The following is a 25,211-nucleotide window of genomic DNA, read 5'->3' as shown; positions in this document are numbered from 1 at the left end:
CTAAACTGCTTAGCTTGAGTCCAGTTTAAGACACATAAGACCTTGTCTCAAAGTCAGAGTAAAAAAAATAAGAACTATAGAAGACCTCAGGTCTTTACACACATGCGAGCACACATATGAGTATATTTGAGAAAGTGGTTTAAGGACAATCTCGTGGTGTAGCTCAGACCGCTGGGTTCCAAACCAAGTGCCACATAAAATCAGCTGTGGTGCTGCACGCCTGTAATCCCTGCACTCAGCAGGGGAAGGAGGGAGAATCGGGAGTTCAAGGTTATCCTCAGATATATAGGTAGTTTGAGGTCCTGTCTCAAATATAATCATTGGATTGGAGGGATGATTCAGCGGACAAAGATGTCTACCGCCAAACCTGACAACAGGAGTTCGATTCTGGGACCCCCACATGGTGGAAGGGGACATCCAACTCCCCCAAATTGTCTTCTGACCTCCAAACACGCACCTTGGTGCAAACACACACACACACACACACACACACAAATAAATGTAAAGACAAATGGCTAGGAAATAGAATAATGGAAACGTTGTCATAAGTGAAAGTGAGTGTTAAGTGTCTAAAGAACTAATGCATAAATTACACGGAGTTGGGCTCCCTCTGTAAATTCCGTTCCCAGAAGCCCGCTCTGCAATAAACTGACAGCAAGTCCGAGGCTCCTACCACCTGTTCTCCACTCTCACAGCACACACAGCTCGGAAACCACCCGCGGACGAGGAGGGGGCGGAGCCCTGGGGAGCGTGGCCAATGCGTCGCCGAAAGCGCGCGGGGGCGTGGCCTCGGGGGCGGAACCCTCGGCCGACGGAAGGCGGAAGTGCCTGCGGCGTCACGTGACCTGAGTAACATGGCCGCAGCCCAGTGAGCGTTGCCGGTGCCTGGCGGGAGCTGGTCGCGTGAGCTGTGGGGCGGTCCGGGTAGCGCGTGGGAGAACAGGGGTCCGGGCAGGATACCTGAGGCTGCGCGCGGCGACAAAACAAGGCAGGCGGGCCCGGGGCGGTGTAGCCCATGAGCGGGCTCCGGGGACCGCGACGAGCCGCACACTCCCCTAACCCTGGCGCGGCCCCGGCAGCCTCGGGCTAAGGTGTCTCGAAGCTCCCGGGCGCAGCACGAGCTGCCACCATGAACCCGGAGAAGGATTTCGCGCCGCTCACGCCCAACATCGTGCGGGCCCTCAATGATAAACTCTATGAAAAGCGGAAAGTGGCAGCGCTGGAAATCGAGAAGTAAGAGCTACTGGGACCCCGCCCTGGCTATGCAGCTCCTAGCGGCTCTGCTTGTCCCGGGCGAAGGTTTGGTATTGACCTCTCAGATTTCAGCTCTTAGCACATTGCTTTAGAGCGGGAAATCTAGGAGCCTTATCTTTGCCAAGTTCATTAATCTCCTGGCGGCCCCAAATAGCATCAGTGAAAATGAACTGACTTAACGTATGCGTGTGTGCAGTACTGATCACAGTGCCTGGCACCCTGAGAATCCTCAGTGTGGCCTCTCTGAAGGGGTGGAGAACTTGCTTGTGATGGTGCCCCGCCGGCACTTTTCAGCTTCTAAGAGACCGTTAAGTGGCCAAGTGTAGAAATCAGGTCAAAGCATGATCAGCTGCGCAGAGGATTTTCATGTTTAATCTTTAGTCACGACACTCTTCCTTGCAAGTGTAATTGGGGAGATTTGATCCTCTTCTGCAATATTATACGTGTGTGTAATGGTGCATTGATGTTTTGCTTTGTGTCCAGGTGTTCGAAATAGGGAATGTTTAATTAGTAATGTTTTGCCGAGTATGTGTGCGTGAGCACGTGAAGGCTTTTCCCCCCAGCCAAATCTTAGTGACAGTTGAATGAGTAGGTGGTTTCAGAGGAGTGAAAAAAAAAGCAGACTGTGAAACTAGAAAAACATTAAAGTTTAGGAGCTTAAATGACCAAGATGGTAACAACGGACCGTGTATATCTATTTAAATTTGAGATAGCCAGACTGGTGACACAGGCCTGTAATTCTAGCATTTGGAAGGCTGAAGCAGAAATATTGTACCAGTTTGAGATTAGCTAGACCTAGTCTCAAGAAAAAAGTAGTAAATTAGTAAAAATGTTATGTTCATTTTAAATTAAAAATCATTTCACTACCCATATTCCAGATGTTCAGTAACTAACCACTGCTGCTGCACAGTGCAGAATAGAAAACATTTCTCTCATTGCACAGTGCTCACTTGGACAGCCCTAAGCTATGGAGTAGTGCTCATTTATTGACCTGGGATAAATTCTTTACTCAAGGTTTCTTAACCTTGGTGCTGTTGATATTTGGGGATGCATAGTTCTTGGTTATACTGGGCAGTTCTGTGCCTTGTAGGATTTTTAGCAGTACCTCTGCCCTTTACCCACTAGATGCCAGTAGTACTCCATCAGTGTGACAACCCAAATTGACTTCAGGCATTGCCAAAGGTCCCTTGAAGGTACAAAATCACACCAGTTGAGAACTGCTTTGTCTTAGACTAATGGCTTTGAACTTAGATAAGAAGACCCTCCCATTTGTCTGCCGTACTCAGCATGTCCATTTTAGCCGTTTCTTTCCTCAGCCACCACTTTTTTTAACTACCTCTTTTTATACAGCTTTCTGTTTACATCCTTTCTTTCCAGTGCTTAGCAAGTCTTAACAGGATTGCCATGCTGAATAGTGGGACCCAACAAATGTGTATAGCCATGGTTGTGTGTCTATATTCTGTTGACTTTGTGAAGTTGCACTGTTTATTAATCAGCCTTCCATATCAAACACTCAAGATTTAAATGGACGGGGTGATCAGTGGCCAACTGGCCCTGTTGCTTTTGGGTTTGTGGTGAAGCCCTTCAAGGACACCCCCCAACTCTAAAACCCTGTCATCTCCAAGTAGTGCCAGGCTGGGGGTACACCTTGAATACATGGACCTTTGAGAAACGGTTAAGATTCAGACCATTGCACACTGACACCAGTTTTGTCCACCCACTCAGCTTTACAGTCGTATCTGCTTTTATCCTGGCCTGAATCATCTGCTAGATCCTTGAACAGAGGCGGTCACAACATCGCGGCTTCCAGCACAGTCTGCTTAAGTATCCCCTGCAGGTGGTTCAGTAGAGACTTTGTTGTTAATGTTTTGTATTAGACACTGCCCTGAAATTGTGAAATTCAGAGAAACTTCCTAAGGCTTTAAGGGGACTGTGACCTCCTAAGAGCAGAGAGAGTTAATTTATGTTCTGCGCTTAGCACAGTGCTTAGTGGCATTTGACACGTGTCCACAAGAATGAAGAGCGTTACTGTTTTGATTTTTCAAAACAAGGTTTCTCTGTGTAGCCTTAGCTGACCTGGAAATCACTCTGAAGACCAGGCTGGCCTCAGACTCACAGAGATCTACCCACCTCTGTCTCCTGAGTACTGGGATTAAAGGTGTGCGCCATCACCACCCAGCTATCTTTGCTGTTTTGATAGGAAAGTAGCATTCTTGCCTAGGAACTTTGCTACTCACAAATGGTTTGCAGAAAGTCACTGAAAAGAGACTCGAGCTTCGTCCTAGAGTGAACTAGAACTGACACTTAAACAAGATCCCTGCATGACTGTTGCACATGTTAAAGCTTGACAAGTGCTAACTTCAAAGACCATCTGTTCTGTACATATTAGTATGTACCAAATACATATTCCGTATTTGCATATATTCTTCATCAACTATCATCATCAAAATCCTGGTCAAACTAATCGTCAGCCAAATAGTGTATTAATTAAGCCCTATACACATCCCATAAAAGTCAGAACATTGGCAGTTGTGGAGTGTAGACAGCGCGTGTGCTACAGAAATGAATGTGCTTGTCCTGTTCTTAAGTGAGTGACCCCTCCAAGTACCATGTTTCTTAAGAGACCACACGGAATACTGGGTAAGAGCACTAAAGCCCGGTAACTGGGCTTCAGACTCCGATTCACTAGTTAGTCGGTCAGGTGAGCCTGAGAAAGCTAATTAACTTCAGTGTCCTCATCTGCAAACTAATAATGGTATTCATTGGGGGCATTTGATTACTGGAGCTAATGTTGTCAAAGTGGTTAATGCAGTACTAGACACATTGCAACTGTTACATAATGTGCAAACAGCTGTTACATAATTATTTTAAATACTTATAATTGTTTTATATCAGTACTGCTCTTTGCTACTTTTTGGTTGTCAGAATAATGGCCTCCAGGAGATACCTTAATCCCTGGAACCTGTGACTGATGAAGATAGCAGGCATGAGCCTGAGGAGATGGCTCAGTGGAAACATTAGTTCTGTTGCTGCAGTAAAACACCATGAGCCAAAATCAACTTATGAAACAAAGGGTTTGTTTTGGTTTATAGTTTCAGAGGGGAAGCCCATAATGGCCAGGGATGCATGACAGCCTGTGACTGGAACAGGAAGCTGGGAAATCCCATCCCCATCTACTGACATAAAGCAAAAAGAGCAAACCACAAATGGGATGAGGCTGTAAACTTTTAGAGCATACCTCCAGTGACATACTTCCTCCCAGCAAGGCTCTACCTGCTAAAGGTTCCGCAGCTTCCCCAAACAGCTCCACCACTGCAACCAAATGTTTAGTATGCAAGCCTCAGGGAGATGTTTCTCATTCAAATACCACAGTGGGAAAAGTCCCTGCTATACCAGCATGAGAACCTGAATTTGTTTCCCCAGCACTTACGTAAAACCTGGGGTGGCAGAATGCACCTAGAAGCCCAGGGCCTGGGCTCTTTGGTCAGCCTGTCTAACTGAAACAGGGTAGTCTGGGTTCATAGAAAGACTTGGTCCCAAAAACTAAAGTTCTACTTATCTTTCCTGTGATGGAGACAACTACCCAATGTTGTCTTCCAGCCTCTACATGCACACATACATGCAGGTGTACCTGGACGTGGACATGCCTGTTACATATCCCAGAGCCAAAGGATGGGGGAAAATAGCGGATACAAAGTTGCTAATCAGGTGACTTTAAAATGGGAAGAGTAGCCTAGATTACTCAGGTGGACCCAGTGTAACCACAAGCATCCTTTAGTGTGAAAGAGGGGACCAAGAAGAATATTAGAGATTCCAGCAGCCATCACTGGCTTTGAAGTTCTAAGGGGCAGCTAGCCAGAGAGTGTTGGTATCTAGAAGCTGGCAAAAAGGTTGTGGATTTTCCCGTATAGCAATGATCTCAACCTTACCAATGCTGGGCCTCTTTAATACAGTTCCTCGTGTTGTGGTGCCCTCCAGCCATAAAATTATTTCATTGCTACTTCCAAACTATGTTTTTGTTACTGTTATGAATCGCAATATAAATATCTGATATGCAGGATATCTGATCTGTGACCCCCAAAAGGCTCCCGACCCACAGATTGACTGTATCCGTAGAGCCTCCAAAATATAAAGAACTTGCCCATACCTTGATTCGCTCAGTAAGACCTGTAATAAGTTATGTCTTAGGCCTCTAAGTTTGTGGCGATTTGTAACAATAGCCAGTAGAAAACTGGACAGCTCTGGGAGGTACTGGTGATAAAGCTTAATGAGCAATGCGGTGTTTGTCCAGAGACTCTTGACCCATACATGCTCTAGACCCATAGGCCTTGAGCTCTATGGATGAAGGAACCCACCTTCACATCATGCCATCTCAGGAAGAGGCCAAAGGTCTGGTTACCCATTAGGCTTGCCCCTGGCTTTCCTGGATCAGGCAGGAAGCCCACAACCTCATGCCAGCTGAGCTCAGTAGCCAGAGTGAGATGTGATTAGGACCCTTTAAAGCACAGCTCCAGATAATAGGATTCAATCTCAAAGGCAGATTAGAAGATTGTGTGTTTTTCAAGGAGGTGGTAGTCTCAGGCTTCCCTAGTTGCTCTGAAACTGCCCATTGGGTGGAGTGGAAGGTAAGGGGAAGTAATGCAAGCTTAGCCATAGTGTGTCTTGGGCTTTTCTCAAAAACCCCTGAGAGCACAGATAGGGTTAGAATAGTCTGCCCCTGCTGCTGTAACAAAGCCATAGCTGGTAGCTTCAGTAATAGCCATTCATTTCTCCCACTTCTAGGGGCTGGACTTTTTCTCCACATACAGGCATTCTGGGGCCCAGTACCTCACATGTGCAGTTGGAATATACGAGGCACTCAGTCACTATGGTCATCAGTGAGCTCGGTGAAACCTGAGACCACTCGTGTGTAAAGTTCCATCACCTGGGGTAGCATGGGACACAGAAGGATGTAGAGAAGCATCCCTGTGTTTAGGCATTGTTCACCCACCCCTCCTCTCACTGCCTTATGAACCAGATGGTGTGCTGATCCATTTCACAGATGAGAAAGTGGAGATTTCTTATTAAATCATCTTTCCCAGGTTTACAGCTAGAACCTGGATGTACCACCTGGGTTTTATCTGTCCCAAGAGGCATCCCTACAAGCTAGGTGTATAAACCTCATCTCCAAGCCAGAAATCCCACTCCTGTTAGTGGGTTCCCCCACTCAAAGGGTGATATGTGGATAATGAATTTCATCCTCTGCCGTGGCTTTAGCTGCTGCTCTCAGTTCTCTAGAGCCCATCTGCTCGAATGACTGCCAGTACTGCATTTGGTGTTCCTGTGGGAGGTGAGATCTTCTGTAGTTACTGCAGATCCTCAGGTGCTAAATGTGCAAGAAAAGGTTTGCTTGGTTCCACTGTGCTGGCGTGTTGTGACCAGTGTCTAGTCACACCTCTTGGGAGCCACTGGGCGCGGGCCCTGAAGAGCAGTCCTCCTACTGCCCCGGTCCGCGTGCTGCCACCATGGCGTAAAGACAAAGGCACTCGAGATTTTAGACAGGCAGCTCTGGGTTGTGTTTCTTTTGAGAAGATTTTTTTGAGAAAGATTTTTATTGTAGCCCAGATTGGCCTCAAACTCCTTGTGTAGTCAAAGATGGCCTTGAACTTCTGCCTCAGCCTCCTAAGTACTGAGGTTGTAAGCATGTGTCATCATGCTTCATCTGTGTAGTGCTGTGCACGGAACCCAGGGCTTTGTGCGTGCTAGGCAAGCACTCTAGCAAATACACTACATCCCCAGCCCCCACTTTGGGTTTTATGGCCTTTCAGTTTCAAGGAACACAGTGATTGGTCAGTATTAAGGAAAAGATTGGTAAGATGCTGGTCTAGTCCCTCCTGGAGAGGCAAATACAGGAGAGAGATACAGAGGGCACTGTGGTTATTGGAGCGAATCATGCAGGGTCTGTAGAGAAGAGGCCAGCTCTGCCCCACTGTTGGCCATGGAAAGACCACATAATGGTTTCTCTAGTGTTCCTGAGCTTAGCTTTCACCACCAACCATGCAACTCTAGTGAGTGCAATTTTATCTGCACTTCAAATTCCAAAAGCCTACTAACATGGTGTCCTTTGAGAGCCCAGGCACAGTTAGGGAACATAGCTCTGAGTGATGTTTGCATAGTTCCAGTTCCTGGGCGTGTCCTAGAGTGGTTTGAGGCAATTTGTGGAGTTCGGAACCTTTTTTTTTTTTTTTTTTTTTTTTGTGGATTTACCTTGAAACCATGCTGGGTGAAAGAAGCCAGCCAGTCACAAAAGGCCAGAAGCACCTTGTACCATGTCTTTAGGGACAGTGGACTGTGGTTACCAGAGGTTGAGAGGGAAAAGCTAAAGGAAGGGGAGTGACAGCCAAGGAGAACAGATTTTCTCTAGAGCTGTGGAAATGCCTTAAAGTTATTGTGGTACTTGCTGTACAACTCTGAATGTGCTAAAAAATCACTGGCGGTATACTTGCAAGTAGCTAATGGATGGCTTGTAGAATATCTTGTCTTTGAAGTAAGACAACAGGTGTTACAGCATTACAGTGTAAGGGGGCACTTACCGATGGTCACAATTGTTGTTACCTAAAATCAAAATTCTTTCTCCCAGCCATATCCAGTGATATTTGGTGTGATTTTGGTTGGGGAAGGGTTCAGGTTTTTTGTTTGTATTGTGTGTATGAGTGTTTTCCCTGCATGTGTGCTTGTGCACCACATGTGTGTAGTGCCCATGGAAACCAGAAGAGGATATCAGCTTCCCTGGCACTGGAGTTACAGACAGCTGTGTGCTGCCATTTGAGTGCTGGGAATTGAACCCAGGTCCTCTGGAAGAGCCTCAGGTGGTATTAACTGCTGAACTCTCTCCAGCCCTTAGGGTTTTTTTTAAACAATATTTTTATTCCTTGATAGTTTCATGCATGCATAGCATATTTTTTATTATATGCACTGCCAGCTTGCCCCCAACTCAATATGTGATTTGTGAGTTAAGTCTCAGACCTTGTCAGAAGATCCTTGGCCTGTCCTCAGAGGCATGCGTTCATTCCCATTCAGTTTTCTAGTGATGTGTAAGCAAATGGAAACCAACTTACTCCAGTACTCTATGGAGCAGATGGAGATATACTTACCCAGATTCTCTTTGGGAAATCACTGCCTGCATGTGCCATCTGAGTACATGTGACATATGGAGAATGAGGCAGAATTGGATTTGCAAGGGGGAATAATTTAAAAAGGCAGCCACATGTCTAGGCAGCGAGTTTCATAACAAAGGAATGAGTGTTGTCTCTGGGCTTACCTTTATAGCCTCCTTAGAGCCAGAATGAGACAGGCTACTTGGTCAACGTTTGTTGAATGAGCGTTGCTTGGGTGGTGTGTGTAGGACGCATTATCTCCTGGTTCTGACTTGACTATAGTGCTGGTATGAGCACATGCAGTGCAGGATATGTGCTGCACATTGTCTGTTCTCCCTTTGAAAGTGAAATTCTTGTGGTGATTTCACAGACCTGTGTGGCCTTGTGTTGCTTAGTTTCCTCAGCTGTAAACTGGGTTGAAGAGTAAGTACCAGACTGGGTGGCAGGTTTTAGGTTTAAATTTGATCACTGGTTGTCTTAGTTAGGCTCATTATTGCTGTGATCATTATTGCAGGTGGAGGACTGGGTGTTTTGGCATCTGCTTCATCATCATTTGTTCATCATCAAAGGGAGTCAGGACGGGAAATCAAACAGGGAGAAACCAGGAGCTGATTCACAGGCCATGAAGGGAGGCTGCTTACAGGCTTGCTCCTCATGGCTTGTTCAGCCTGCTTTATTAAAGAACCAGGACCACGAGCCCAGAAGTGTTCCCACCCATAGTGGGTTGGTCCCTTCCCCATCAATCACTAATTAAGGAAATGTCCTGCAGTTTCTTTGCTTACAGCTTGATCATCTAGAGGCATGTTTTACATATGTAAATAGCCGGCACACATTGCCTGGCAGACATAGTGCTCGGGCAGTGTTTTTTCGTTTCTTATCCTCACAGTAAAAAGTAGAAAGCAGCTCTCCAAGTTCCTTTCAGAATATCTCGAGAATGTGCACTTCTTGTCTGCACTTCTTGTGTGCGTGGAGGAGACTTGAGGGGTGTCTGAACCCTGAGCAGTGGGGGATGATGTACAGAAAAGCCACCTGTCACCTGAGGGCCTGAGTCTGCACAAGAGTATCGTCACTGAATGTATTCACTGCTACAGTGGCCTCAAGAGAGGAGGGAGAAACTGATGCAGTTGAAAGGACATACTTTGTTGATGTCAAGGGTTCAAGCCTTCTATGATCATATGGACTTTTTCCCCTAGGATTGTTCTGATCTAGAAGCTGAGCATGATAGTAGCTACAGTAACTGACCTCTAAAGCCTACACCAGAGCATGAGTGCCTGCCAGCTCGCCAGTCCTTGTGTAGCCTGTGACTGTCACCACACTGTTGCAGAGGCCAGAGGTGCAGCTGTATAGCACAGAGTGTGGCCCCAAATTTTCTCTTGGCTGAGAGCAATGCAAAAGTATTCTACCATCTGCAGTTCCCTCTACCAAGGGAGTAGTCAGTGTAGCAGTCTCTTTGATATTGTGGGAATTGTTAAACCTGGTGTTGGCCAGTCTTGGGGCTCCTGTTTTGGGTGTCTCTGCCAGCCTCCCATACCTCCAGTATGCAAGCAGAGACTCTGAGAAACCACTAGGGGACTGACTCGTTGAACCATTTTCAACACTTTGCGGGGAGACCAGGCAGTAGCAGCATCTCTTCTCCAGAGTATAGAATGGTAAATCCTGAGGCCTTTGTGTCATTAAAGGACCCCAGGGATTCGTGATCAGGAGAGTCTCTGGGCCAGATAGTAACTTCAAAAATGAGTTCAGCCAAAGACTCCCCACCTCTGTCTCCCAAGCTGTAGATGAAAGCTGGGGCAACCTAGAGTCTTTGAAGACTAGGCCTGGAGCTGGGGTGCCTGCTGTTGAACTTCACTTACTCTGCTTCCCTTGTGGTTGCTTTTCTTCTCTGTACCCTCCCTGTGAAGTCACAAGACCAAGGCACTGGCTGGCTGAGGGCACAGTCTTAGAGTGCAGCTGCCCCTCAGCAGGATCACTTCAGGTCACATCCGTGTGTGTGTGTGTGTGTGTGTGTGTGTGTGTGTCTTCCTTTCTCCAGGCACCAGCCCTGGCTGTAGTGAGCTGGGCTCTTCTCAGTGTGTGTTTTGAGATCACAGGCACGCTGCTCTTTGCTCATGCTAACTTGTGATAAGATTAGAAGGGCTCAGCACCATCAGATGCTGCATCAATTAACCCCACAGGTCAGGTTTTCCCGGGCCAGCAACATGGCAACGCAAGGCTTTGCCCATGTTTGCCCTACAGCTTGTGCTCCCATCAGCCCTGCCGGGTTTTGCAGACTGACTCCATTGGCAGGTGTTTTCTGATTGGTCAGCTACTGATGCATAACCCTGATCTGGACACAGCTGGCCCTAGAGAATTAATTATGGAGGTAGGAGGTGACATCGATTAGGACACTTCTGGGCACTGAGTGCTTCTGGGTGCAGAGGAGCAGTGGGGTCATTGGGACTAGCCCCTTAGTTGGTTGTTGCAGACCATGAGAGGGCAGGAAGCCAGGAGGTGCCTGAAGGCAGGGCATATGAGGAGGGTGGACCTGAATGGTAGAGGAGCAGACACTCCAGGAAGCTGGGGCTAGTGTAGTGAAAAGTGATGCTGGGGAGATGGCAGGCCAGAGAGAGGTCATGTGGCCTGTTTTGATTGCTAAGGGTGCGCTTGTATCCTGGAACAAGACTGGCCCCAGGATGGTCCCTGTGCCGTCTGAGCTGGTAATATTGATGAAAAGGTGCTAGAAAAGCTTCCTCTCCAGGGGGCACAATCGCATATCAGCAGTTTGCCTGAAGAAAATTACACACTTAATGTAATATAATGAGCCCTGTGCAAGTGGGACTTTAACAGTCTTTGTAATGGCCTGGGTGACCTTTGTAGTGACCTGGGGTGACCGCATTGAGCCCTGGTAAGTCTCCCAGCTGGTGTCCAACATAGGAGGAAGGTGTCACTGAGCTCACGAATTGTCCCCACTTTACACCTCCTTTAAAACACCCTGTTGTTATTGAAAGTTGTGACTCTGGCACCAAAACCACATTCCTTCTACACACACACACACACACACACACACCACCGCCCATTCTCCTTTACTAGTAGGTCGGTCTGGGAGCCTGTGCTGTCTTTGGAGCTTCCTTACTGCATTTCAGGTTTCTAGCACCCAACCCACAACTGCAGATCACTCCTCAGGTTCCTAACAGCCATCTCCTACTGGCCAATTTCTATGGCTCCTTGTGGCCACTAGAGAGAGGTTGCTTTGCCAGGTCTTCAGGGTCTTGCACTGCTAACTAGGAGCTACCTTTCCAAGCCTTGGCCTTGCTTCTACCAAGCCAAATGCTTGCCCATCATACCTCTCAGCCAGAATGAATACCTACTCATGCTTCAGAACTCTCTCCCATGCCTGCCCACGTGAGACCACAACACATTTCTCCTGTTAGACACCAGCTCTCTTGCCTGTTCCCTCTTCTTGATGAGTTTGTACTGTCATCCTGGAGTACCCCAGCATAGGTAGCATCCTTCAAAGTCAGGGCTGTCTGTGCAGGACTATAATCTAGAAGGAGTGCTCCCCAGCCGTGCAGGGCTATCATCTAGAAGGAATGCTCCCCAGCTTCTCCATGAATATCCAGGAACCTGCAAGAGGCAGGAGAGTCACTAGTCTCAGGGATGACTGTGGTATGAAGACCATCTCTTCCCTTGGGTCGTGGCTTAAACCTGGAGGATGTCCTCACTGTGTCCTCACATTCCAGGTACTGCTGTGACTTGTACCAGGCAAAGCAGAACTCAGCTTCTGGGCAGGAATGGGAGGCAGAGTGACTCATAGTGGCTGTGGTATAATCCCATGTTCTTGAGGCTTCAAGCTGGATGCAATGGTTTAGGATCTTTGTGGAATTTAGGAAATGATTTTCTATCAAGAGCATTTAAAAATCAAGCCAAAAACAAAGTCATTAGCAATTTTATGACTATACTCATCATTCATTAGGTAGTATGAAGTATTCATGTTCATCTCTTAGATTTTAAAAAAAGATTGCTACTGCATTGGCCGGGAATCGAACCCGGGCCTCCCGCGTGGCAGGCGAGAATTCTACCACTGAACCACCAATGCTCCAGCTGTCAGCAGCTGTGTGGCATCTCCCTTAGCCCTATTCCTGGACCTCCTTTGGTCTATGTTGAATATGAGCCCAGCTTCTGATACTGCCAAATCAGCACAGCTGCAAGAAGAGCAGTTAGCTCCAGAGCAGAAGGGAGCAAAGGACAGATATGGGTTTGTGTGGTTGTGTGAAGTAGATTTGCCTTGGGGCCTTGAGACAGGGAAGAGCTCCACTCCCTCCTCAGTAAGCGGCAAAACACATGGAGACTGTGGGCGAGCCTCCACTCTGCCGTGTGGGCCTGTTGAACTGTTGGTCCCACTCAGCTTTCACACTGCTTCCTGCTGGCGGCTGGCCCAGACCAAGGGCAAGCGAGGAAGTCAGACTCCTACAGCCAGTCATACTTGTTAAAGAGCCCAGCAGCTCTCCATGGACTCTGAGCAATAATCTGTAATCCCGGTCCCAGACACTTGGGCTGCTTTGGCTTTCTGTGGTTGAGGAGCCTGGCTCCTTTGACAGGATCTCTCTGAAAGGGATCAGAAAGGGATCACCAAAAAAAAAAAAAAAAAAAAAAGAGCAGCTCTGCATTGGCCGGGAATCGAACCCGGGCCTCCCGCGTGGCAGGCGAGAATTCTACCACTGAACCACCAATGCTCCAGCTGTTTTCTGTTCTGTCTGCAGGGCTCTTCTCAGGGTGTGTTCCAAACTGCAGGCTGTCTGGTGAAACACCGTGTTTCACCTGGCTGGTTTGTCCTGTTTGGGAGATGACACAGCCTTAGTGCATCTGTTCTTTCCCAGCCTTCTTACAGGGAGTCAGGGCCTGTGACCTGAGGGCTCCCACAGTGAAGTGCTTTCTTCCTTCCTGCAGAGCCTTCCTTTACCATGAGCCGATTCCTGCACTGGACCAGTGAAGCTCCTAACCTGGGAGCTAGATAAACCTTTTTTCTTTAAAGTATTCCGGCTCTGGCGGTTCATTTTAATAGGCAAATGGACTAATAATACACCTGGCTTTCTTTACCTAGGAAATCGGAAATGCCTGTTAGAGACCAGGGTCAGCGTCCTGGACGTAGGCAGCATGTTCTGCTTCTGTGGTAGCACTACTCCATTTTGCTACAGTTGTCTGTTTGTGTTTGAGTTTTGCCACTGGACTGGAGCCAGATGAAGTTGTGTGTCCCCAGCACAGATGCTGAGGACTCCTTGGATGCATGAGTGCAAAGCTGAGCAAGTGTTTGATAAAGATAGGTAATAGCTTAACAAAATGCATTTTTGATTTCTAGTAAGACATTAATTTACATTCTCAGATTCCTAGAAGTAAGCTAGCCCCACTTTTCCTCACTGCATTATATATAAAGGAATACTGAAACTCTGGGTAAGTCAACAGGTATGACCCAGCCAGCTGGAGAACCTGCCCAGTCCTCTTTTTAAAGGTCATCTCTGTGGAGTCAGGGACATCCTGGTTTTACCTGTCCCATAACCCCTTTCTCCTCTCTCTTCAGGCTGGTGCGGGACTTCGTGGCCCAGAACAACACCATGCAAATCAAACATGTGATCCAGACCCTGTCTCAGGAGTTTGCCCTGTCCCAGCACCCCCATAGTCGGAAAGGGGGCCTCATTGGCCTGGCAGCCTGCTCTATTGCTCTGGGCAAGGTATGTTTTCTCCTGAGGGACAAACACACCAGGAATGGACTTCATTCTGACTGAGGTGTCCAGATCTCTTCCCACCTGAGCCCTAGCATAGCCATTGCAGACTTGTATTTTATCAAGATTCTTCCACACATAATACTACTAGCAAACATGGCTTTGTGGTCTTGCAGCCATGTCCCCATAGTGTGGTCCCACTTCTGGGAGCCTGTCTTGGGATGACACCAGACCTCAGAGACACTGACAGTGTTGGCTGCAAAGGCAGGGGCCTAGCCCTTCTGACTAGTCCTTCTGCTCATTACAGGACTCGGGGCTCTACCTGAAGGAACTGATCGAACCAGTGCTGACCTGCTTTAATGATGCAGACAGTAGGCTGCGCTACTACGCTTGCGAAGCCCTCTACAACATCGTCAAAGTAGCCCGGGGTGCTGTGCTGCCACACTTCAACGTTCTGTTTGATGGACTGAGTAAGGTAAATTCTGATTAAGCTAGGAACAGCCCACCCAGCCAATGTGGCTTTCTAGGACCCTGAAAACTTGGGGCACTGCCCAAATGCAAGCAGAACAGATAAGCATGTTGCTACAAAGGACACATACTGTCTGAATCTAATTTTTCATAGACTTTTATCTGTATATTCTTGATGTCCCTGTCCGTCTTCATTGCACTTTGTGACAGTGTCAGCCTGCTGTACACATTAACAGAAAAGCTGGTAGTTTGAGAAGTGCTAACTTCCCAGGCAAAGGTAATAAAGGTGATTCCAATCTCCCTGGTATGCTAAAGAATAATCCCCCTTGCTGGGTGGTGGTGGCTCATGCCTTTAATTCCAGCACTCAGGAGGCAGAGGCAGGAGGATCTCAGTGAGTTCGAGACCAGCCTGGTCTACAGCGTGAGTTCCAGGACAGCCAGGCTGTTACACAGAGAAACCCTGTCTCAAAAGAAAAGAAAAGAAAAGAAAAGAAAAGAAAAGAAAAGAAAAGAAAAGAAAAGAAAAGAAAAAGAATAATCCCCAAAGAGCTTTAGGGTCCCTGTTGTTCTTCATGCCTCTCACCGTGGTGGGGTTGCCTCCCCTCATACTGTTAAAGTTGCCCACCCCTCACCTGCTGATGTTTTCCTCAGCCTGGAGGAGTTGCCCTCCCAGCAATGTATAATGGCCCAGAAAATCTGTAAATCGTGCAGAATAAACTACATGGACATTTCTAAATGCCACCCTCACTGCTGCATCAGTGCCCTGGGAGGGAACAAAGCCTTTTAAGATGGGAATGCCCCGGGAGCAGCCAATGGAAACAACCATCTGACCCAGTTAGAACATGACCTGAGAACCCCAGCAGAGCTTGCAGGCTGGGGAGGGGAGCTGTCCCTGAGCAAGCGGGAATTCCACTGTAGCTGACTGACTTCTCGGGGTCAGGTACTGGGGGAGGACACCACTTGGTGTTCTAATCTGCACTGTGATCTTGGCTGTTGGTTTGCTTTACTCCATTGGCTTCCATCTCACTATGACTGAGCATTGCCTCTTTCTCTGTTTTGGTGCCTCATAGTTGGCTGCTGACCCAGACCCCAATGTGAAAAGTGGATCTGAACTCCTAGACAGACTCTTAAAGGTATTTCTACTTTGTCCCTCTTTTATTTTTAGAGTTTATTCTTCTGTGTAGAGTAGAAATTCTGGCATTGAAAGATGTTTTTTCTCGTTTAAATTTTATATATGCATTTAGTACATGCATATGTATTAAAGCTTACTGCTTGGTATGCAGTTTCCATGACAAGTATATAGAGCTGTGTCACTACCACACTCAAAATTCAGAGTCTCTAATTCATCCCTCTAAATGAAAATCTTCTGAGTTTTTTTGGGGGGGGTCTATTTTATTGTTTTATATGTATAGATACTTTGCCTGCATGAAAATCTTCTGTTTTGGGGGTCTATTTTATTACTTTATGTGTATAGCTTTGCCTGAATGTATGTCTGTGCACTACCTATGTGCCTGATCACTGCAGAGATGACCAGAGGGCATCAGATCCCCTGGAACATGAGTTACAGCTGGTTGTGAGCTGCCATGTGGGTGCTGAGAATTATACCTAGGTCCTCAAGAACAGCAGCCAGCACTCTTAACTGCTGAGCCATCTCTCCAGCCCAGAATCTTCTGTCTTAATACCCCAGCCAGAGCAATGAAGTTGAGCTTCCACCCCAGCCTCCCATGACAGGATGCTGGGCTTTACCCTAGACTTCAGAGTATGGTTTTGCCTTTCATTTGGGTCTCTTGACTTTTCTCTCCTCACCATCCTTCATTTTGTTTGGCTTTGAGTCTGTGACAATACCAATTCTCCAGGGACCTCTCCTACCTGGCCCTGGTTCTGCCGTTTCCCTCCATGATTCCCTGACTCTCAAGTCAGCCTAGGGCCAGCAGCACAGCAGGCCAAGCTCTGGTTCTTCATAGCCCTCATTCCTTTGACCCACAGGACATTGTGACAGAAAGCAACAAGTTTGACCTGGTCGGCTTCATTCCCCTTTTGCGGGAGAGGATTTATTCTAACAACCAATATGCTCGGCAGTTCATCATCTCTTGGGTAAGGTCCAGTCCTTGGTAGGTTCTTCCAGCCACCAGGAGTCTCTGATAGAGTCACATGCACTCTGACACACAAAGTATTTCCCTGGGCTAAGAGATGCCGCCTTGTGTATTCCCCAATAACCTTTAAAAACCTTGTCACCAAAACGCTGTGAGCTGGGCATGGTGGCACTTTAATTCCAGCACTTAAGAGGCAGAAACAGGCAAATCTCTGTGAGTTCAAGGCCAGTCTGGTCTATAAAGCAAGTTCCAGGCCAGTTAGGACCACACAGTGAGACCCTGTCTCAAAAAACAAAGCAACAGAAGCACTTTATCCAGTGTTGTTTTCACTGCCTGTCCTGTTTGCCCCTGAAGAGATGAGATTCTTTCCTTGTCCTAGAAAATGCCCAGGATCTCTGAAGTCCATAGTGCTGCATCCAGCCACTCCACCTTTACAAGCCTGCTAGCTTCATCCAGCCTTTCCCATCAATCCCCCTCTCCCCCAGCATCCAAATAATCTTGGAGTCAAACTCCCTTTTCCTTGTACATTGAGCAGAAAAATAATGGCTGCCAGCACCATCCACCATAGGTACCTGCATTGCCATGACACAGGCCTCTAGTCCTTTTCACTCTCCTAATGATGACTCTACACCTGAGCCAGGTCTCCCAGCTCTCCCTCTCACCACCCTCCTCCATCAGATCCTGGTTCTGGTGTCGGTGCCGGACATTAACCTGCTGGATTACCTGCCGGAGATATTAGATGGACTCTTCCAGATCCTGGGTGACAATGGCAAAGAGATTCGAAAAATGTGAGTGGGGGAAAGGAGCAGGAAGCTGCCACTCAGTAGAATCCCTCTGGGTGCCCATTGTCACATACAACTCCACGTTCTGGTGACCAAGACACGCCCTTTACTTCTTCCCATATCCTTCCCCGTGGAGGAATAGAGAGCTCACCTTCCCTTCTCTGCTCGGTGTCCTGGGATGTGACACAGAACAGGAATGAGCTGACATGCTAGCTCATTCCTCCTTTTCTCATTGGTAGGTGTGAGGTGGTTCTTGGAGAATTCTTGAAAGAAATTAAGAAGAACCCCTCCAGTGTGAAGTTTGCTGAGATGGCCAACATCCTGGTGATCCACTGCCAGACCACAGGTGAGTGTTTGGAGACCCTATAGTCACTGCTATATCCTCAGAAGCCCATCTCTCATATGCAAGCTTCAGTATGTGGCAAAAGAGAGCCCAAGTGAGAGAGGCACTGTGCCTCTGTACCTAGAAGCTGTAGAGTGATGGGTTTGGGTAAGAAAAGAGATCTGGATTCTCTTTTAACAAACACCCTTTACCTGCTCTGAAGCTCTCGTGGACATGCTTTGCCTTGGGTAAAGGTAGGGTACTTAGAGGTCAGAAAGGCCTTTCCCTCGCTACCTATTGGTTATCAGACCACAGTGAAACAGTCACAGCAACAGCTTCTTGTTCCTGGCCGTGAACCTACAGGTCAGCTGGGTGGTTTTGCTCCCAAAGCCAGGCTGAACCTTATCATGTCCCTGAAGCCAGGTATAGGGTCAGTTGGAGTCAGGTGGTCTGTGATGGTCTCACGCACATCTGGCCCTTGACTGGCATGGGGTGATGGGGCATCAGAAGGGTTCCAAGAGAGATAGGATATGGATAGGACATGATTCCTATGTTTGAACCAGCAACACTATCACCATAATTGTAAGCTGTTGGCCAGAGAAGCCAGTTTTCTGGATCTAAGGACAGGAAAATGAGTTCCACTTAGAAATAAAGCACTAGTCATATTGCAGTGGGGCATGGATCCAGGGAGGGTAGGGCACCACGGCTGTTTTTCAAGTCCAGCACAAGATTGCTGCACTCTCTTAACCTTTAGAACGGAGAGAGCCCAAGAAGTATTGTATTCACATAGCTAGAAGCAGTCAGGCCCCTGGTGCATCAATCTCCAGGACTAGACTTTGTGCATGGTAGTTGGGAGGGAACTCTCCAATGCATGTACCAGCCCCTCTAGAAGCCACCATTTCCCCTTCCAGATGACCTGATTCAGCTGACAGCCATGTGCTGGATGCGGGAGTTCATCCAGTTGGCAGGCCGGGTAATGCTGCCCTACTCCTCTGGAATCCTGACTGCTGTCCTGCCCTGCTTGGCCTATGATGACCGCAAGAAAAGTATCCTTTACTCTAGAGAGGGGAACTGTGAAGTCGAGGGACCCTGAGTGGGAAGGGGCTCCCTTAGGCTCCTTCACTTCTCCAAATGGTCTAGCATTTAGGAAGCAGGAGATGGAGCTGAGTGTGGGTTAGGAAAGCAAGGGACACAGGGCTATGCTGGCTGTCCCCAGTCCTCACCTGCTTCCAGATTTGAAAGAGCAATCCCATGTACCGAGGTTCCACCCCTGTGAGCTCATTCTGCTGTACCTTGGGTGGGAAAGATCCCGGTGGAGGAGGGATCACCTGTGAGGAGAAGAGCATCTCTCAAGGGTGCATGTGGCAAGGAAGACCATGGCCAGGAAGACTGGTGACCTCAGGCTTCAGGAGGGGTTTGCCTGGAGGAGCTCCTTACATCAGTGGACAGGCATCAAGGAGGTGGCCAATGTGTGTAACCAGAGCCTGATGAAGCTGGTCACTCCCGAGGATGATGAACCAGATGAACCAAAGCCAGTAGCACAGAGGCAGACAGAACCCAACCCTGAGGACTCCCTGCCAAAGCAGGAGGGGACAGATAGTGGTGAGTACCCTGATGTCAGAGTCTTCACTTTTGCTGCTGGGGAAACAAGTCCTGGAACTAAACTTGTAGTGTCATTGCTGACTGCTTCTGGTACCTGTCTGGTGAAGCAGGTACTTTGTTAGCCCCATCCTGCAGGTTCTGACAGCTGCCCCAAAAGCCCATGCTCTTCACCCTTGCTGCCTCAAAGACCATTACACAAACTCCTCCTGGGTTTAGCCACCATCAAGTCACTGTTGGGAACATGGCAGGAGCACCAAGCTGTGCATTTCATTTGATTCTCGACATCTGGCCCTCCCTGCACTAGCCATTCTCAGGGAGGATGGGTCAGGAAAATGCTAGTTTATCAAATACTGGCGATTTCTACTGCACTAGTCAGTGCCTTTAAACTGTCCTTTCAAAGGCTTTCTTTACATTGTTTCCTTGATTATTTGTAAAATAAAGAAAACCATTTTTTATGTTGATTGGGGATAGAGTTTGCCCTCCTGGTCTTGTCTCCTGGACCTTTGTCCTCAGTGTCTCTGACCATCTTTGGGGAGGGAGTGTTGTCCTCCTTTTCAGTGAGCCAGAGAGTAAATGGATGCAAAACCTGTGCAGAGTCCACAGGTGACAGAGTAGGATCTGGAACCTGCGGCTGGAGCCAAAAGAACCACCATAGTCATAGTGTGTGCTGTTCCCTCCTTTTGGGAACAACAGACAGCCTTACTCACATCCCAGGGCTTCCTCCTGTGGGTTTGGCTGGTAGAGTATCTGCATTGGGTATCGGGTTTCAGCTGTGCCATCACCAGAGCGGTGAAACACCTGGAGGCAGAACAGCACACAGGTGGCACATGGTTCACCGACAGAGTTCTCACCCGCCATGAGGAAGCCTGGGACTTCATTATGACCAGTGTAGTAGCTTGAGCACTTTTGAGAGCTGCTGGAAACAGGAAATTTGGGTAAGTTAATGCAGACCTTGCACAGGAAAGGAGACCTGACGGCTCAGTAATAGACAGTTTGTGAACTTATTGGTATGCAAGCTTTTTATTTTGCTTCCCTCGTTTTATGATTCTCATTCTAGATGATTTGCACAGTAGGGGAAAGCTGCGAAGTGGCAGGATTGCCTGCACTGAAGATAAACAATGTCAAATTTGGGAAATATCTCTTATATTTTTAACATAGACACATAATTAAAATGATATATCCACATCTTGTTTTTTTTGTGTGTTGAATAACTTTCTCTTCCTTGTATTTGCATGGCTTCCTTTTGACTTGACATGAAAGTTAGTGTCTCTGAATCCCAGTCAGCAAGTAGAATAGTGGTTGCTTAGACCAAGGAGGAAAAGAACCTGGGACTTCTTGGGACAGATCCTGGTTTCTCTGGGAGATGGTGAACATATTCTAGAATTAAATAGGGTAATGGCTGTACACCTTTGTGATTGTATTTAGAACCATCCAATTATATACTTTAAAATGACAAAGTTGCGTTAAGCAAAATTTTGTGGTGTGAGTTGTATTTCAGTTACTGTGTATGAGGAGTTGGCAGCTGTGCCCCTCCCTGTTTGCTTCTGTGTCAGCAGTGAGTTCCCTGTAGAAGAGCTGATCCACTCTGTGGGTCATGGCAGCAGCTAAAAAGCTCTCTGTGAGTTGGAGCGTTGGTGGTTCGATGGTAGAATTCTCTCCTGCCATGTGGGAGGCTCAGGTTTGATTCCCAGCCAATGCAGAGTCTTTATCCTTTTAACTAGTTCTTCAAAGCCTTCTCCAAGTAGCTGTCTGCTCAGGGGAGCATTACCCTAAACCAGGGTACATATCAGCAGTTTGGCCTAGGTTTTATTACTCATAAACAGCATTGTAAGAAATGAACAGCACACTTTATAGTATTTTCTAGAAACAGGAATGTCTCACTTGACAGCTGTACATTTATTCTCAGCCTTGTTCAGCTTATAACTAATCATAATCTTTTCCAGAATGCCCATGATAGAGTCCTAGCAAGTCACTAGACAGATGATCCATCCAGGCAGTGGGCAAGCTTGTCCCATCCTTTCCCATCCATCATCTGCTCCTGCTATTCTGGGCAGGACCAGGTGACTGCTGTAGGCACCTCCTGCCTGGTCTTCCTCTTTTAGTCTCTCTTCCATGCTTCGTCAGTGATGCAGCGTGTGGGCCGCATATGCGACACAATAACATGCTCCTCATGGCGCACCTTCAGACTGGCCCCTTTGTGTGTGTGCATGTATCAAACAGGCATGCACAGACCCAACCCTCCAGAGCTCATTCTTCCTCCCCAAACCACAGAACCTCCAGCCAGGCCAACCCCTCCTCTGTACTTTCTGCCCCAAGTCCTGTCCACCTGCAACTCCCTGTCAGCCCTGCCATTTATGGGATATGCAGTGCAAAGTCCTTTCCCTGACTCTGAGTACTTGCAGCACTCAATATGCCTAGCCTGACCCCATCCCCATCCTCCCCCCCCCCCAAAAAAAAACCCTAGTATCTTGGGTGTCACAACACTGATTCTGGCATTTAAACAACCTGCTTAGACGTCCTGGCTTGACCCTCTTCACATCTTTTGCCCTCAGCTGCTCAGCCATTCTTCAGTCTCAGCTTCTCTAATTCCCACACCTGGCTTTGCTGCTTAGCCTTTCCAGCACGTGTTTCCTTACTTGTTGAGTGGGGGAACCTTGGTCACCTAACCTGTGAGATGGCTGTGAGTTTCAGAATCGTTGTTTTTTTTTTTCTTGTGTGACAAATGCTATTCACAGCAGGTGCTGGAGTATTGTTTTAACATGGACACTCTCTGACTTAAATGAGGTTGCAGTCACAGACCCAATGGCTGAAAATATTGTGAGTCAAAAATGCATTTGAACACATTTAGAACACCTACATCAGCCTACAGTTGGCCAAAGTCATTTATCACAAAGCCTGTTGGAAGGGTTCTGTTTAGTTTTGTGAACTGAAGACACAACACACAGTTGTTGCATGAACACCACCTTTGCAGCATGAGGAAGTTAAGTCGAAAGTCTGCCAGAGCCATTGGAAGTCAGAGTATGGCTGTGTCTTCCCATAGCAAGCCCCTCAGCTGGGGCTTCTGTGTCGTCTTTCTTCTAGTGGTTTGAAATGAGGAAGTGGTAAGAGAGAAGGGAAGCTGTACAGAGGATCTCCAGTAGAGAGTGGCAGCCCCGTTCTGCATGGAGTAAAATCCACCTGTTTGCAAAGCTGACTCTTGGCAGGGTTTGTCAGCGCCGTCTATGGACCCTGCAAGTGCAGGCACATCAGGCACAGCTCTGCCTGTAAGGACAGCTACAGAGCGGGAGTACAGTGACACCAGGGTAGGGTTGCATGGGACAATGCCCAGGCCCAGGGGAGGAGGGAGCACAGGCAGCGGGCAGACCCAGCTTCCCAGAGGTCTTGAAACAGCATGTTTTTCCATCCTTCTGATTATAAAGGAAACACGTGCTGCCTGAAGAGTTAGAAGGACAGCACTGACTGTAGTAGCATCCCCAGGAGTCACCGCTGCCCACAAGTTGGATTGGTTTGAGTGTTTAGTTTTGTTTGTGTATATAACACTTTCATATTTTTTGTTTTGTTTTCACACACACCCGAAGATCTTGAGAAATACAGTGATTTACAGTAATACATATTTTCCACTCTAATCAGCACTAATTTGCATTAATTGATTTTTTTACTTGACATTATTGTAAAGAGTACAACTTAGTCATTTTAGTATCTTCACAGAGTCATACAACCATCAATACTATCCAGTTCCAAAACATTTCCACTATCCCCAGCCCTGCGCTACCTTCAGCCATGTGGGTTTACCTGTTGTGATCATTCATATAACAGAAATCATGCGATTATGTACCTAATTAGAGCTGGCTTCTTTTACTTCACATAATATTTTTAAGGTTTCCCCATGTTGTTGGCATATATTAGTACTAACCTTCTTTTTGTGGATGAACAATATTCCATAGTATGAGTAGATATTAGGGCTGTTTCTCCCTTATGTGCATAGATATTAGGGCTGTTTCTGCTATAATTTTTAAAAATCACAACATGTATTGACTTTCCCGTTTAGCCAGCATTATATAATTAGTTACATTAATACAGTAAAGGTCTCTGGACAGGTGATTCAGATATGTCTTTGGGAATGCAGTTTATAATCTCCTTATTTATTAAGCTTTGCTCCCCTGTTAATGTACTAACCTTGCATCATTACATCAGATAGATAATGCTCTAATCTATTTAGCCAATCTATCATAAATCACTTAGTTGCTTCTAATTCCAGCTTAATCCTATAATCCTTGCTGAAAAGAACTTTCATGCCCAAAATCTTACAAACTTCTGCAATTATTTCCTAAGGATAAATTCATAAACTCTCAAGACTTTTGATGCCAAATTTGCTGCTGAATGCCAGTTTCTGATCCCACCAACATGACACAGCCCTACGAGGATAAATAGGGCCTTTCCTATAAGAGAAGCCAGGAGAAGCAGTTTGTATCCTGGGAGCTGGGATCACACGTGAAGCCCTGAGGCCGAGGATGGGAATGGAGCTAGTACCAGACATCTTCCCTTCTTGGGAAGCAAACAGGGAAGAGGTTAAATAGCCTGGCAGGTGTTTGACGTATTTATCATGAGCCTTAAATGTTAATAATTTAGCCTTAGGAATCATTAACAAATCTATACTAAGGTTTATTTCTAGGAATGTTCTTTTTAGCTAATAAATGCTGTAGAAAACTTCACAGAAAGAGAAAGCTCCAACGTCCAGGAGGGAGGCGTGATTTTTAAACAGGGTCCTCCCAAAAAGACCTCGATGACAGTGTGACATCTAATTAAACATTTCATGAAAGAGGGAATTGTTTCCGGGGGGGGGGGGGTGCCAGAACATTACCCCAAAAGAGCAGTGTCTTTTGCACAACAGGATGGGGGCATATGTGCGGGACCAAAAGAATGCCAGTGTTGGGGGCTGGAGAGATGGCTCACTGGTTAAGAGCACTGCCTGCTCTTCCAAAGGTCCTGAGTTCAATTCCCAGCAACCACATGGTGGCTCACAACCATCTGTAATGAGATTTGGCGCCCTCTTCTGACCTGCAGGCATACACGGAGACAGAATATTGTATACATAATAAATAAATAAATAAATAGAATGCCAGTGTTTCCTCTGGATGCTGTAGGGATCACAGGTTTGAGTAGAGGGACCCGTGGAGGAACTACACCCACTATGTCAAAAACCTTCAATAGGAAGTATAGGCACCACAATGACACAAGCTAGGAGGTAGTAGTCCTTTGGAGGGAGTGGCCATCACAGAGCGGAGATCCTTTGCTAATGGGGTCCACATGTAGACTCGGGGAAAAGAGTCAGGTGACTAGAAGCATGGAGTCACCGTCTGCTGAGTAGGGAGGGACAGTGAAGAGATTTTCAGGAGAAGGTGGAAAAATATAGGATGTACTGAATTGTTATGCCTCTTAGACAGAAATGTGACCTTAACTAGATCAGCACTCCCCTGGAGCTCAGATGGGGACCATTGGTATAACTGTCTGGAGCTAGGAGCTCGGTGTACATGGCTTGAACCTAGAATGTCATTACCCCAACATGATATTTCAAATACTGGGTTCCCAGCTGGATATACTGTTTATGCGGATTATAAAGCCTTTGAAAGGTGGGGCCTGGCAAGTGGAAGTGAGTCATTGGGAGGTGGACCTATGAGAGCTAAGGCCTAGCTACACTTAGGCTCTCTTCCTGGTTGAACACCACAATGACCAGCCACCTCGCAGTTGATGTGAAGACAGACTGAGGCACTCTGGCCTCCGTGCCTTCTCCACAACTGAAATCCTCAGAAACGAACCTAGATCCATCCTTTCTTAGGTTGCTTCTGCCAAGTATTTTG

General features: G+C 47.1%; 1 protein-coding gene and 2 non-coding genes across 4 annotated transcripts in view; 1 reads left to right on the top strand and 2 right to left on the bottom strand.

Moving 5' to 3' along the window:
* The first annotated feature begins 842 nt into the window (after positions 1–842).
* Positions 843–25,211, top strand: part of Vac14 (VAC14 component of PIKFYVE complex) — a 109,299-nt gene continuing 84,930 nt past the window's right edge. Inside the window, exons 1-9 of one of the 2 annotated variants that reach the window (XM_085681723.2) lie at positions 843–1,233; positions 13,945–14,095; positions 14,394–14,561; positions 15,625–15,687; positions 16,541–16,648; positions 17,326–17,435; positions 17,669–17,775; positions 18,663–18,797; positions 19,201–19,353. In XM_085681723.2, the coding sequence (XP_085537849.2) occupies positions 1,130–1,233; positions 13,945–14,095; positions 14,394–14,561; positions 15,625–15,687; positions 16,541–16,648; positions 17,326–17,435; positions 17,669–17,775; positions 18,663–18,797; positions 19,201–19,353 (1,099 nt within the window). In that variant the 5' untranslated portion in view covers positions 843–1,129. The remainder of the gene's footprint in view (positions 1,234–13,944; positions 14,096–14,393; positions 14,562–15,624; positions 15,688–16,540; positions 16,649–17,325; positions 17,436–17,668; positions 17,776–18,662; positions 18,798–19,200; positions 19,354–25,211) is intronic. The other variant, XM_048437265.3, reaches the window with a different exon arrangement.
* Positions 12,395–12,465, bottom strand: Trnag-gcc (transfer RNA glycine (anticodon GCC)). Its single transcript has one exon. It is a non-coding gene; the product is annotated as a tRNA-Gly (tRNA).
* Positions 13,032–13,102, bottom strand: Trnag-gcc (transfer RNA glycine (anticodon GCC)). The gene has a single exon. It is a non-coding gene; the product is annotated as a tRNA-Gly (tRNA).

The sequence above is a fragment of the Myodes glareolus genome, chromosome 22 (genome assembly GCF_982192425.1).
Source record: "Myodes glareolus chromosome 22, mMyoGla1.1, whole genome shotgun sequence".
NCBI lineage: Eukaryota > Metazoa > Chordata > Mammalia > Rodentia > Cricetidae > Myodes > Myodes glareolus.
The sequence above is the reverse complement of the archived record's forward strand: the minus strand, read 5'-3'. Positions and strand labels throughout refer to the sequence as shown.